Source organism: Castor canadensis, chromosome 10 (genome assembly GCF_047511655.1).
Source record: "Castor canadensis chromosome 10, mCasCan1.hap1v2, whole genome shotgun sequence".
Lineage (NCBI taxonomy): Eukaryota > Metazoa > Chordata > Mammalia > Rodentia > Castoridae > Castor > Castor canadensis.
The window spans coordinates 84309557-84325290 of NC_133395.1; the positions used below are offsets into that span (position 1 = coordinate 84309557).

Below are 15734 nucleotides of genomic sequence, written 5' to 3' on the forward strand. Positions count from 1 at the left end.
TAGGAAAAGGGGACCAGGAACTAGAGAAAAGGGTAGATCAAAAAGAATTAACCTAGAAGGTAACACACACGCACAGGAAATCAATGTGAGTCAATGCCCTGTATAGCTATCATTATCTCAACCAGCAAAAACCCTTGTTCCTTCCTATTACAGCTTATACTCTCTCTACAACAAAATTAGAAATAAGGGCAAAATAGTTTCTGCTGGGTATTGAGGGGGTGGGGGGGAGAGGGAGGGGGCAGAGTGGGTGGTAAGGGAGGGGGTCGAGGGTAGGGGGGAGAAATGACCCAAGCCTTGTATGCACATATAAATAATAAAAGAAAAAAAAAAAGAAATTAGCAATGTAAAAATGTATAGGCCCTCCCTCCGTCCCCTGCCAAAAACCCTTAAGTCGCCAGAAGACCGTAAGCTGGATAGATCTGATCAACAGCACTTACAAAGTACTTTTAGACTAAGACAAATTAAGTATTTGAAGGACAGATAGAAAATATATGTAACCTTAAAAGATTAGAGTAAGGGAAATAAGTAATATGCTCCTACACAAAAGAGTAGTGACCACCCTCGATGGGGAAACCTACTTCAAATGTTCAGATTTTGGACACTCCAGAGCTGCTGTGCAATAACTGACATAGACCAAGCCACATGCAGAGTGCACATGTAATCCCAGCACTCAGGAGGCCGACATAGGAGGATCCCAAGTTTGAGACCAACCTGGGTGGGCTACATAGTGAGACCTTGTCTAAAAAGAAGATCAGTGAAGCCTTCAGGGCAGAACCCTGTCTTTTCTGCCCCCAGGCTGTGGTCCAGGGACAGCATGCCTGCCATTTCCTCACGTAGTGATGGGGATGGGGATGTGCTGGCAGCCACACCTTTATACCACAGCCCTGACAAAATGTGTACTGCCAAAGGGGTTGCCACAAATATCTTAAGACGAAATATAAAATACAGTCCACATAAACAGTCAACTCTATTAGAAGACTAGCTATGAGTTTTTAGTTATTCACTATCAGACTTCTGAACTGGGCTCAGGATGGCCTTCAGGTGAATCCTATCAAAAGCTTTCTGGGAAGGGGTCAAAAGCTATTAATAGGTTCTGCAATGGGTTCTCCTTGAAAAATTATTAAACAAGTTTTTAAGATAAATATGTAAGATGCAGATGAATGCTTGATAGGAAGCTGAAAAAATTAAGTATATAGTAATAGCCCAAAGTTTTCAAAAGAAAATTCAAACTTCATGGGGAAACTATGTATGCAGAGACTCCGATGCTTTATAGTCCGGAGTGCTCTTTGCCTGCTTGTTTTTGATATGGCCATGTATCACCACCTACAGGTAACCAGTGGAATAACAAAAAAATTAGATCTAAAAAGTTTCCCCAAAGCTTTTACTAAGAAAAAAATTAAATGTGATGAAACTAATTATTTCAAACATCTCATCAACTAGAAAAATCCCAAGTCAAATAAAAACTGAGTTCATTCACTTCAACAATCTGCTAGCATACCATCTCATTACTGTGATGAGAATTCATTGTGCAATACACTGAACTCTAAAAATCCTATTAAATCGCTATATATTGACTGTTAAAATGCACTTCTATTAATTTTAAACTTTTACACTACATTTACAGAAGTACACACTTGTAGTCAGAGTACTCAGGAGGCTGAGGCAGGAGGATTGCTTGAACCCAGGAGTTTGAGACCAGCCTGGGCAATACTGCAAGACCCTCCATTCAAAAATAAATGAATAAATATAAAGAACACGTAACTTTATGATCTGTACATTATGTTGGTGGTCCACTTCATGATCTCTCATCTAAAAGACATGTACCCGGCCACAGACCTTTGAGAGCAGACATGGAAGTGAGGAGAGAAGAACTAAGCAGATTTACTCTTTTTGCATCCTTAATGCTGATTGGTGCCAGAGAGTTACTTGGTAGGAAAGGCAGCTATACTGTACTGGACATGTGTTGGACAAAAGCAAAACTGAACACATGATTGGTCAACAAAATTTCAAAAGCCTCTTTTATACAGACTGTATAAAACATTAAAGTTGTTCACATAGATCACTACTAGCAATGCTCCTTTTACAGATATCAAACTCAATGTCAGCTGGCATTACATTGGTTTAGCTATTCACTACATTCAGTATTTTATCGAGTCCCAAACTGAAATGCATTAAAAACATGATCCATGCACACCTATCAGTAATCCCAGCACTTGAAGGCTGCCTTGAAACTTGCCATCCTCCTGCCTCCACCTCCTGAGTAGCTTGGATTACAGGCGTACACCACCACGCCTGGCCCTTCCAATACCTGAAACCATCTCTCAATGACTTACAATACCTAATACAATGTAAACACCATGTAAGTAGCTGTACTACATTGCTGAGAAAATAATGACAGGGGAAAAAGTCTGTTTCCATTCAGTATGGACATAATTTTTTTTTCCTGAATATTTTTAGTCTACAGTTGGTTGAATCCAGATGCAGAAGTCTCAGCTATGGAGGGCTGGTTCATATTCCCAGACTGTCCATTTACTTTCCAAGATATTCTACGCAAATGGCATAATTACACAGATTGGAGAAACATAGGTAATTTGGAGGTGCAGGGGGGACATAGGAATTACTAGACTGTGAGCAGACAAAGGAGACTCTGGGGCAGCAGATTCAGTGGTGCCTGCTGACTCCCACCTCCCAAGGAGTGCTCACTCCTGACAGAGGCACTCAGTCTCGTAGGCTGCCATGTTCCAAGGAGGATAGGGAGAATGGACCCATGAACTCCCTGTCTTTCAATTTGCAGTGAGGTAGCCTTCCTAGTCACCCGGCAAGTTTTCCCACTCATCCTTATTCCATGACATCTAAAACTCCCCAAGTGTCTCAAGTCATTTGTGAACTCTGAATTGTCAGGGAGTGGGAGGCTGGCTTCCAGAGAACACTACATTCACACAACACCCATAGAACTTCATAACAAAAGACCTGAGCATTTTTGCAATATGCAAATTCAAGCAATATGTAAAGACAACAGTAACAAAGATATAAAGTCAAAGCACTGGAAGGGTTTACCTTTTCTTCGTCTAGATGGATTCCACTGATTTCAAAATCAAACATAAACAGTTCAGCCACTCGCCTGGAATGAAAGGAGCCCCAGGTAAAAAATATATATACATATTAAGAAAAAACAGTGTTTTTGTTAAAATCAGCATTTTTGAAACATTACCAAAAGTTGTTTCAATACACACAAGCATACACACAATTTGTTTTTAAACAAGGACCTTAACATCTCAGAAGTCAGGAAAACATCTAGCTGAGTGACAGTTACGATGAGCTTGTTCAGAGACTGCAAACCTGTGAAAGCCGTCATTGTAATTTCTTATTTATTTAAACTTCATCCAAATCCCAATAATTAAAAACATAAAATGGTTTGTTTTACACTTGGACAGTTTTTCAAAGGCCTCTTGCACAAGGTTTCAGTTTTCTTCAACTAGGCACAGCCTTTGAACACTCCATCCCCTGAAGCTGGCTGGAGGGTGAGCTTCTTGGCTAAGGAGAATTGTTTTCTTTCTTTTTCATCCTGTTTTTTGCTTGGAACCAATTTCCAGTGTAACACACCTTTCTCTGGCAACAATATATATCTTTTAATTACTTTGTTTCTGGAGGTAGGCTAACTAAATACAGGATATACTCTTAGGCTTTGACTTTTCAAAATGGAAATATTTATCTTCCTGATTATTTGGTGAAAATGCATTTTTAAACTTTTCTGGTTTTTTTGTTTTGCTTTGTTTTGTTTTTAAAGACAGTACCTTGCTATATAGCCTCGGCTGGCCTCAAACTCATTATGGAGCCCAGGCTGGGTTCAAATTCACCATCATCCTGCTTCTGCCTCCAAAGGATTACAGGTGTACACAGCTGTGCACACCCAGCTCAAATATATCTTAAATGAACAAAATTAATGTTCTTCTAAACTTCTTTATCTCTCCTACCACCACCACCACTGTGGTACTGGGATTGGAACCCAGGGCCTTACACATGCTGGGCAAGTGCTCTATCAACCATCGACATCCCAGCCCAAGTTGTAAAATTCTGAAAATTCAACAGACCACATTAATAATGTAGTCATTTATATACTTTCTTAAATAAGAAATAACTAATAAGCCCGCCTAACTTGCAGATTTTTCACACATTGTTTTGACCAAGCACAGTCCAAATAATAATAAATTTTAAAAATCAAAAGCCATTTCAAAAACAGAAATTTCTAATTTCCATGTGCGTTACACAGCTCAGCTGACACGGAGAAGCTCTCAGTCAGTCTCCGTTTTCATCAGCTATATTTAAATCATTGCATAATCCTGTGAGTGCTTTCTTGCCTTTCATTTTGTGAAAAATCTGCCTTCCAAAAAAAAAAGCCAGGCAAATGTGCTTAATTAAAGTGATAAAGTAACAGTCTGAGATTGGTGGGAAGGTGCATGTCTCTAGGGGAAGCTGTATGGTACGATAGAAGAATGAATGAAGCCTCCTCAGTCCTCTGCTAAACTCTGCATTTTTAAACGTGTGGGTTTTCCTCCACAGCAGCTCCCTGGAACCACAGATCCAAAGGTACCAATGGTCTACTGAAAGCTATGAAGTCAATACCCAACCCTGGTAGTCTAATTCTAGAGACCGGTTGAAGACTGTGCACATCCCAGCCACCAGCCACCTGCTACCAGTGTTGTGCCAGGACATAATGGGGCATCTGTCACTATTCCTTATTTTGTGAAATGAGATTATCACAAAAAGAATTTTGTGTCTATTTTTCTATAAGGGGATTCACGTTCAAGTAATTTACGAGTTCTTATTAAGGGAGGGGGTGGGGGCAGGGGGGAGAAATGAACCAAGCCTTGTATGCACATATGAATAATAAAAGAAAAATGAAAAAAAAAAAAAAAACAAAATTTCCAAGTTTTATGTAATCAAGTAAGCAAGCTTTCCCTTTGGGTATCGAGGTATCCTATTTGGCATTAAGCTTTCCTTTTTGATCCAAAGTCAAGAAAGACCTTTCACATTCCAAGATTACCAATGCTTTTATGATTTCTTTTTGAAAAATATTTAAATCTTTAACCAACCTGTTTTTCCTTCCCCAAATTCTTGTCCACTGGCCCAGCGTCATTTACTAAAAAGAAAGTCTTTTTTCCTATGGATGTGAAACGACACTTCTACCACATCCTAAATACAGTCTTACATGGATCTGCAGCTGTGGCTGAAATTCCTCCATTCTTTCATTGATCTACTTGGCTATTGTGGCTTAGGTATAATGCTCTCCGTACAGTATCTTTTACTGTCTAGGTCCCTTGGGTACTTCCCCTACTGTATTTCTCTTGCCCATTGTGACATACTTATGCTTTATGACTCCAAAATCATTTTAAGTAACAAAAAACCACTTCTACAGGTATAGACTTGATAGCATTAAGCCAACAGAACATATTTGAGCTTTCTTCTTTTTGTATAAGAATACAGTGTTTCTCCATCTTAGGCAATTTTCCTGTTTCCTATTCCTACTCTATGTGTGTGTGTGTTCATTCAGGTTCTGCACTCTGCCTTCCAGAGTTTATTCCAAGGCACATCACAGCTTTTGTTGCCAATGAAACAGGAATCACCCTTCCATTTACTGTCTAGAGAGTGTCTGTTGCATGTAGAATATATGGTTTTAGAAAACCCCAAGTTAAACAGGTTTCATTATGGCTGGGATTCTCCAAGGGGAGCAAACAATAAATCATACATCCAAACTTATGGACCAGTGGGGCCCTTCTGAGAAAAATGTGAGATTTCATAGGACTAACGTGTCTAATATGATGATGAGCTCCAATCACTTCTAAACACTAACTTATCCCAAGGTACTTAATTACATCTACATTCTTTGTTTCAGCAAGGTGCTAACGTATAGCTCTTTCTGGGTGCAAGCCAAGACTCTTGATATACAAGTACTGTGATAATTCATTATTACTTCAAATTCTAGCTTCTCTCATTTCCAAACCTTTTCCTTTCGAAACTATTGGTACTTCACCTAGCTTAAAATTCTCAATATATTTATCATTTTGTTATTCAAAAGTTCCTACTGGTGTTTTTAGTGACAACTAAAAATGTAGAGTGTCCTTTTAGTACAAGTCCTTTGTACCTAATATGGTCTGCTAGTCTACTACAATTTTTATACGGTAAACATGGAAATGTCAATCTTTAGTAAAATCAGATCAGGAATAACATTATTTTTAATATTTTTTATTACTTACGATAAACCATTAATCGTATTAATTACGATTAAACCATTAACATTCAATTTTCAAGGCATTCAACTTTTACTTGCTTTTCTAATGAAGACAACAGAATGCTCAAGTTTCAAATTACAATGAAACAAAGAATCCTAATGACACAAATAGCTGCAGTAATACACTGAGCATCAGAACCAATGAGAGGAAGCAATACCAGGCACCTGCATACCTGCTAGCCAGGTGGAAGTATGACCCCAATCTCTGAGCCTCAGCGTGGCACTCAGGTTGCATGGGACTCAATCAATAGCAAGATCCCATTAGCAAGTGGCCACTGTGGAGTTCTTTTAGGGACACAAGACACTTATGAAGACAGCCAGGAGAAGGAAGAGGAAGAGAAAACTAGGCAGTGAAGGGAACTAGGCAGTGAAGGAAAATGTTCCATAAACAAAAAGCAGTTAAACAGGTACAAATAGGTGAGAAAAAATAACCTCCATGCTATTACATAAGAACCATGAGCCAACAAACAGCAAACATTACTGCACTATTTTATAAACAAATTTGAGCAAAGGAGCAAGGTATCCAAGTGTATATGTCAAATGTGCCTATGTACTGACTTGGCAATCAGGCCTTGCCTTTCAGATGAACAAATGTAATCAAATGAATCCACGTGAATCACTGCAAGGCTCTAGATACCTACCAAGCAAACAGACCACTCTGCTTCCAGCTCCTGATTCTGCATTATGGGATTTGAGCATAAAGATGCCTGTAATGGTTAGCTGCTCAGCAGGGGCCACTACTGGCTAACACTTCCTAAGTATAGGTGCTGAGGGCAGCTAAGGTGCTCAGGGCACTCAGACAAGACAGCAAGACAACAGATAAGGCCTTGTTGGAGTGATTAGGGCTGTGAAGAAAATCACAGCAGGATGAGAGGATGGAACCCGACCTGGTGTGCAGAGAAGACAATATGTCAGAGCAGGAGTCCTGCAGATACCCAGGGAGAACAGTGCAGGCCCAGGGGGGCTAGAGGCAAAGACTCCCAGCCTCACCCTAGAACCACAGTCACAAGGAGCCATGAGTACCTGGTTTCCGCATCCAGGGATTCCACAAGTTTCTTATCAGCTAGCAATTTCTGCAGGCTCTGATATAATTCCACATTTGTGTTCAACCTAGAAAAATTTTAAATGAAAGTGAAAATAAAGGATTTCTAATACCTTATTCTTTACAGCCAGGGGAGCTTTTTGTTTCTTCTTTTGGATCAAGACTAACACAGCCATGCTTAGAAGCTCAATTCCTGATACAGGGACAGGCAGTCTGTTAGGCAAAGTGCTAGAGGTCCTAACTGTGCAGGAAGGCAGCAAGTGTATAGTCACATAGCTGGGGCATGAAAAGAGACAGGGAAAAGGGAGGGAGAAGAATACGGAAAGTGGCAATTTCATGGAGAACCAGGTCCCCTCAGCAAGATGTCAGCAGCAGCTAGTCATATTTTTAATAGGAGGAAAGGAGGATAGTAGGGAGGCTGAACCAACACGATGGTGTCCCAGCCTTGGACTCAGCACCCTGGAACCTGGGCTGAGAGTGGCAGGCCCATGGTGGACAGGAGAGCTCAGGAAATGGGCTGTGGTACCATACCCACATGCAAGCCCAACTGCTGCACAGTGACCTCACACACATTCTTTGGATCTCAGGTTGCCAGGGATTGAATGAGATCGCATGTATATGCTTCACCCCAATGAACTGGTGCCTGCACAGCTGCAGCTGCTTGCCCTGAGCCAAAGCTGGAGAGCAGAGTCCACCACCCAAACCCTGGCCTCAGCAAGTCCTCTGCATCCTCAGAGATCACTAGTGAGCAGGGATCCTGCCTGGTGGATGCTCAGGGACAGACAAGGTTATAACACCATCCACAGACTCCCACCCTAGGACTCCAAGATAGACCAGCTCCCCCCCAAAATAACCAAAGGTTTTTATATAAATTGAAGGGGTTTTTTTGCCACCACTCTCATGGGCCTTCCCAAATACCCGTGGAACCAAGGCAGTCACTGCCGATCAAAGACACTCAGCGGGCATGGCCATGCCACCTGTCCCACTGCCTGTTCCCAGGAATCAGGAAGCTGCTGCCTACTTCTTACTGGACCTCTCCCCCTTGAGTCACTCCTGTGTAGAGGACAGCAGGTTAGAGGTGGTCTGAGCTCAGCCCCATGGAACTTTAAGCATGTCTCCCATGCCAGATTTTATAAGGAAAACTCCTGGAACAAATTTATAATCTATATTTGCCATTAAACCTAAATTACACCAAATTTTAGGCTTTTTCCCCAATTCCACACATGCACTTGAAATCATCCTGAGTTTTCAAACCAACAAGAATAGTTAGCTATGATTCAGTTAAAGGGAAAACCGAGTCACAGTGCTCAGAGACAGCAGCAAAGCTCTGGGGACTCAAATGCTCTCTGGGGAGTGAAGGTCATGGATAGACTCTATACCACTTCACTACTAATTGTGGCTCTCCAATGACCCCCCCTCCAAATTAAAAGTGCTCGTCCTTGCCATACATCCTGAGGTGTGAGGTCCTCCCAGAAGCATGTCCAGCTAAAGAAGCCACCTCCTTCTCCAACTTCTGGTTTACAAACAGTCTTACTAGGCTGCCTGGCCCCAATTTTCCCATCATAAATTTATGGCAGGCGGGCCAAGGGGCTCTTCCTAGCTCTAAACTGTCTGGCAGAGTGTTATGCATCTAGTGCTTGGAACAATACTGTCCAGTTACATTATTTTAACAAGCACTCTGGAGCTCTCACAAGAGGCTTTAAGACATTTCAGTTTTAAAATCACTTTAAAATAATTCACTTCATCACAGCCTCTGCCTGCAGTCTGCCTCAGCCCTCTGTTTTACAGTCCCCAAGTTCCCCCCCCCCAACCACCCTAACCCAACAGGGACTGCGAGGCCTGCAGCTCACAGCCATCTAGGCCACTGCAATTGAATCCTGTGAGAGCCTCGGGACTCCAACTTGCCATGAGGACACTAAAGAGCCCTTCCTCACCACAAACCACGGTGACAGTGATGAGAGTTCCCAGGTGTCTGCTATGTGCCTGGTGCGTTAGAAGCACTGTACACTTATCGCTGCAACTGTAAGAGGCAGAGACTGAGTATCCCATATGCTGATAGGGAAAGGAACCCAGAGGAGAGAGTGCTGGAGGTGACCTGCTGCCGAGCCCACCCACCTTCCCTACCCCCCACCCAACCCCCAGCAGCAGGCTGGCGGTCTCACACCCCTCCTGACCAGGCGGGACAGCACATACTTTTCTACCATGGTGCCAATACTTCTACAGGCTTCTTCAGCAGCCATTCTGAAGGAGGGCTCAGGGTGTGCGATTTTCACAAAATCAGCCTAGTAAAGGGGAAAGACAAAACCAAAAGGGAATTTGGTGGACAAGGTGCCAATGGGCCTGCCCCGTGCATTTCCATTATTACATTTCCCCTTGGCTGGTAAGGCCAAATGCCCTCTTTCCAGCATTTACTATACTGCTATTCCTTGGAGTCACGTCTGTTTCATTACAAAGAAAACTTTCATGAACTTTAAATTTTAGAAAAGTTTTTCTCCTTCAAATGAACAATTCTATGGTTGCAATAAGCAGACCCTGGTTTCAAGTATTTTAAAAGTTTGTAATTCAAGTGGGAATATGGTTCTCCCATGTTAACGGGACCCCAGAGAATAACTCAGAGGCATTTTTAAAAAACTGAAACGGAGTATAATTTCAAAACCAATTTAACCACATTCTAGGCTTTGTACAAAAAGCAAAGGCAACTCTCTTTACAGTCTTTTTCATAAAATATGAACTCCTGGCTCCATCGGGTACAGAACACAGCCATACTGCAGCTGCTGTATAAGGACTTGAATCAAAATGAGCATGAACTCTTTTCTAAAAAATGAAACTGTGTAAAACTAGTTTTCATGCTAATTGCAAAGCATAGGTAAAATGCAGGGTAACTATGCAACACTATGTATTTTCTTTAGTCTCCAGAAGATGTGTAACTATAACACAAAATGAAATCACCACAGGGAGCTGGGTGTAGTGTTGCACCCTTCTAATCCCAGAACTCAGGAGGCTGAGGCAGGAGGATCATGAATTTGAGGTCAGCCTGGGCTACACAGTGAGACCCTTTCGCAAAAAATAAGAACAAAAGCAAAACAAAATTCACCACAAGGTAACATTTCCTGATTTTATTATCAAATAGCTTCTAATGTAAAAACACTTTGGTCCATAGTTTGACACATTTATTGTAACAATAGCATCAGGATAATGTACTAAGGCACTGTGATCAACGAACTATGTAAAATTCGCCCAGTATTTTATAAATTACAAATGTGCATGTTGTGGAAATTATAATCAATGTTCAAACTCAAGATACCAGTGTTCATTTTAAAAGTCTATTTGAAAACAGTTCTATTAGAGAAAAACTGTATTAAAAAATGACTGTTTCCCAAGAAATGGTTGATAACACTATTGCCTTACAATGGGATGTTGATCAAAAATGAAAAAAAGTTTGTATTAGTTTACCTGCAGAACTACACATAAAAATCAGTTTCTTAAAAATTATTTTACTGTAATTTTTACATAGTTAAACATATACAATGTAGGGTTTATTTATTTATTTATTTTGCAGTTCTGGAATTTGAACTAAGTAAGGGCCTCATGCTTGCTAGGCAGGCACTCTACCAGTTGGGCCATTCCACTAGTCCTTTTCTGTGATAGGTTTTTCAAGCTAGGTTCTTTCAAACTATTTGCCTGGGCTGGCTTCAAACCATTCTCAAACTCAGTCCCCCTGCCTCAGCTGCCCAAGTACTGGGATTATAGGCATGCACTACCACATCCAGCTTTAAAATGAGATGCTGTTACACATCACAAACATTTTTTTTAAAGCCTCAAAAGTTCTATAACACCGCTTCATTAACTGGAAGCTAGGCAGCAAATGAAGTCACTTCCAGGATTCTCACCGCCAGACCAATCTTTGGTTATGCAAAAGTAAAATCCAGTTTCACACATTTTCCTTTCTAGATGTCAGAGCTCCTGGGCCCTGTCACTGAAGAGGCATTTCCTATGTACACACCAAGGGACAGCACAAACACTGGGGAAACTAAGAACTGACCACCCAGGGACCAAACATCACTCCTGGGAAGTTTAAGCTATTTTATCAGTTTTCTTTAATTAAAAAACAAACAAACAAACAGGAATACATAGTGAATGTATTATCATCTGAAAGGTATTACCACTCAACTCAAGTATAAAAGAAAATTTTCTGAAAGAAGAAAAAGTACAAAGACAGGAAGGTAGAGGCTGAGTGAAAGGAGTCAGTCTCAAAGGCATATATGAGGGGCTGGTGGAGTGCCTCAAGTAGTAAAGTGCTTGCCTAGCAAGCCTGAGGCTCTGAGATCAAACCCCAGTACACCAAAAAAAAACCAACCAAACAAACAAAAAAAAACACTCAAAGGCGTATCTGATTCCATTTTCATGACCTTCTAGAAAAACAGAAGTATGGGGATGTAGAACAGATTACCAGTTGCCTGAGGTCAGGGAATTCAATCAGTTAATCCAGGTGAAGCTACCACGGGGTGTACTGCCTCCTGAGAGCTAAAACCAGTCAATAGCAGGATATGAACTCCGTTGGGCAAACATGATGACTCCTCTATTCCTGACTGTGCTCCCTGTACCTAGAACAGTGCGTGGCACACAGCAGGCACTGGACGCTGGATGAGTGTGAGGGAACAAGCTACGCAGTTCAATACTACACAGTCATGTGAGTCACAGACACCTGGCTCTCTGCAGATGGTAGAAAACTGTGCTTTTGTCCCAGCAGTGGGTTTCGTAGTTGATGGAGAAACCAGGTATACTTCTATTTCCTCTCTAAACTATAGTTTTAGGTTTTTTAGCAAGCATGAATCTCCAAGTTCAAACCCCAGTACCACCAGAAAAAAATTTTTTTAATGTGATCAGTTTGATAAAAGGCATTCCTAAAGAGGTTTATATCAACTTTATTATTCTTCTTATGGAAAAAGAGAAATTTTGAAGCCACACATGGTGGTGTATACCTGCAATCCTAGCACTTAACAGGCTGAGGCAAGAGGAATGAAAGTTTGAGGCAAACCTAGTAACAAAGAAAGAGCCTGTCTCAGAAAAAACAAAATAAAACAAAACAAAAACGGGGGAAAAAAAGAAGAAATTTTGGTATCAATGTACACATAAAATGTTCAAAACCCAGTACCACTAAGCTTTGGTGATTGAAGGACCTTTGCAAACAAAGAATCTTTGTTGTATTAGTAATCATTTTTTTATTACACATTACATGTGTTTTATTACACATACAAACTAAAGTACAAGTTCTCCATACTTACCTATCCCTATTCCTTTTTCCCATTCCTAATGGCATACTTCAAATGGCAACTTATTCCCGACACGTGTCAAGTCATTGCAGGCATTTTTAACCCTACTGTCTAATATTCATGTTAAACAATGAAGGTTAAACTTCTTTTCCTGTCACCAGCTGGAAGGAGAAGCAGTTCCGGTTCTGGAACAAGGAGCCTTACCAGGTCGGCCACTCTGCACAACGCATCAGAGAGCTCATCAAAGATGAGCACTGTCTGCATCCCTGGGGGGATGGAACACACACGCTCCACCAGCTGTTCTGTCTTTCTCAAGGCTTCTTCTTGAGCAATGCGAAATCCTTCAGGGGCACAGAGTTCAGGAACTCCAAAAAGACCCTTAAATCCAAAGAGTATGTCAAGTTTATAACCACAAGTATGATTTTTGTATCAACTAAAAATATGTTTCATAAAGGAAATCTTTGTTGTCATTGGTGCATCACGGTTATACCTGTGACCATGGAAATCATCTTATACTCCCTGTAAGTTCTTGATTTAAGAACTTAATTTTTCTTCAATTTTTACTTACCTTTCAAAAGACGAGACTGAAATGACAACAGGCTCAAAATCCAGCTCTGTCCCAGTGCAGAGTCTAATTCCACCATACAGTGGCTGAAGGATTAGGTTAAATAACACATGTAAAAACTGTAACAGTGCCTGGCACATACAGAGCTTAACAGATGTTAGCAATACTCATTTACTTCTCTCCTAGGCTTGAATCTCTTCATCTGGTACAGAGAATGACTACATATCTCACCGCATGGATACAGACGCTAACTTATGAAGCATGTTACTGCACTTTGGGACCAGGCCTAACCTAGAGCAACGTCTCAGTATCTAACGCCAGTCACTCCACAGCCACAAAACAGGAGGAGGACTTGTTTATCAAGCACAGAGGTACTTTAGAAAAACTTAATCAATACATTAAATCAAGTCATAAGCTGAAACTGGCAGCAAATTTTACATTTTCCAAAGGCAATATTTTGGTAAAAAATGACCATCTTTTCATACACTTCAATTACACTTGTCAGAGCCTGTAGGAAGGTAAGGAAAAACCCAAACATTTAGCATGTGAATGCCAGGAAGTGTGCTATATGGACTTTACATGGGAGCTGGGCTCTCATTTAAACCACACAATCCTAGAACAAGAAGCGTCATTCACTTTTACAGATATGGAATTGTTTCCTTTGGAGTTTTTTTCTTTGAGACTGAGTGTCACTATGTAGTTCAGGCTGCCTGCAACTCTTAATCCTCCTGCCTCCACCTTTGGAGTGCTGGGATTACAGGTATTCATCATAATGCTTTAAGAGGTTAGCAAAAACACACTGAGGTCACTAAATAGTGAAAAAGCCAACTTGCCCCTGCTTTGGACTTCTCTGAAGTCCATCCTTTTCCAAACTTCTTAACTGAAATCTCTCTGTATTAAGTCTTCTCTCCAGAGTGACCTGCCCGTCACTTTTTAACCAGCTATTCTTAGCCCACTGTCTAACTCGTGGGGAATTCAATGAAGGAGACATATCACTGGGACAGATGCTTAACTCTGAGATGTTTGGAAACACCAACAGGTGACACTTTCAGGCCTAGTGAGGCCTCTGTTTCCACAAGAAGGGATGTAAAACATTAAGATGCCAAATTCTCTTCAAAAACGTTAAGGAGTTGAAGGAAAGACAGTTGGGGCAGAGAAGACTCAGAACCAAAAATAAATGTAACTTTCTACACTGATTGAATTTGATCCAAGAACAGACTTTCCTCTTCCCATATCCCACACCACGTCCCCATGTTGTTCTTGTGAACTCTTGGACTACCAGTCAAGGTAACACTAAAGAAACTACAGAAACCTTATATATTTTTTGAGGCAAAAGCCAACACACAAATGTGAAAACCTTCCTTAAATACCTAAAATGATGATACATAAAGAAAAGGCAAGAAGGCTTAAATTAGTTGTATTTCATCTACCCACTTCACGTCCTTCTGCTCAGCACTTTCAGGCAGTTCCCTAAGGCCAGCTACGCCACACCACCATCAAACTCCTTCTGAGAGTTGGCATAAGAATTCTCAAGCCATAGACAAAGCTAATGATGGGCTAAAACACACCATTAAGCTCTCTGCAAGCTATCCCTTTATAAGGCAGGCAATGGTACAATGAGGAAAATTTAAAGGGCAAAAACTCAAAGTAACCCTTAATCTAAAGTGCGAAAGATAGATGTGAGGGAAATCCCTTCCCAACTTGCCTTTCTTTCCCCTTCTATTCATTCCCGCTCATTCATCCCATCACTAGAGTGCTGTGACAGGCAGGCTGGATGCAGAAGTAAGGAGGTGAGAAAAGAACTCCAAGGCACGTTAGGAAATCTGACACCTCAACGGGGATTTGTTTGAAGAGAAACAAAACAGCCCTAAGCTTTGAAATGATGGACTCAGGAGTGATGGCATTCCCATGGAATAATTATCCTTCAACAAGACAGCCTGATGCTGCCAGGAGGACTACGGACCACGCAGGGCTGATGCAGAGTGGATTTCCGCGGGAGGGCGGGGCCCGCGCCGAAACCGCCACGTGACGTTCACGTGGAGCACGCGGCTCCAGAAGCGGCACTTTTACCTCAGCCCGGCAAACAGGAGGTGACAGACTAGGACACCGAGAACGCAGACACCACCCCCTGTGCACCACGTGTTCGCTGCCCTGCTCCTCCCAGACCCGACGACCTTGCCCGGACCCCCGCCGGCCGTTTCGGCGCTGCTCACCCCGCGCTCGCCGAACAGGTCCAGGCGGTGGCCCTGGGGCTTGACGTTGAAGGCGGCGCCCACCGGGGACCAGCTGGTGCTGACTCCTCGGGCCCGACCCCGGGCTCCGTGGCTGCACCGGCCTGCTCGCCCCGGCCGCAGAGCCGCTACCCCGGCTCCGAGGCTGCCCAGCCTTCGGGCGCACAGCATCGTGTCCCCAAGCGAGTGTCGCCCCAGGCCCGAAGTCCTGCCCCAGTGCAGCCTGGCTGGGAGACCGCGCTCCGCGTTTCCAAGGCAGCGGCTAGAGCGCGCCACGTGACGCCGCACTTCCGGGTTGGAGTGCGTGAGTACGTAGACCTCCCGACGGCAAGAG

At 42.2% G+C, this 15734-nt stretch overlaps 1 protein-coding gene across 7 annotated transcripts in view; it reads right to left on the minus strand.

Annotated features, from left to right (window-relative positions):
• Positions 1-15690, minus strand: part of Mipep (mitochondrial intermediate peptidase) — a 125998-nt gene extending 110308 nt beyond the window's left edge. For 6 of the 7 annotated variants that reach the window (XR_012436291.1, XR_012436292.1, XM_074043741.1 and 3 more), the window contains exons 1-5: positions 15383-15690; positions 12809-12982; positions 9525-9613; positions 7313-7399; positions 3058-3121 (exon numbers count right to left, since the gene is read on the minus strand). Coding sequence is in view for 5 of the 7 variants with exons in the window: in XM_074043741.1 (XP_073899842.1) it covers positions 3058-3121; positions 7313-7399; positions 9525-9613; positions 12809-12982; positions 15383-15571 (603 nt within the window). In the remaining 2 variants the exon portion in view is untranslated. The remainder of the gene's footprint in view (positions 1-3057; positions 3122-7312; positions 7400-9524; positions 9614-12808; positions 12983-15382) is intronic. The other variant, XM_074043742.1, reaches the window with a different exon arrangement.
• Between the last annotated feature and the right edge of the window lie 44 nt (positions 15691-15734).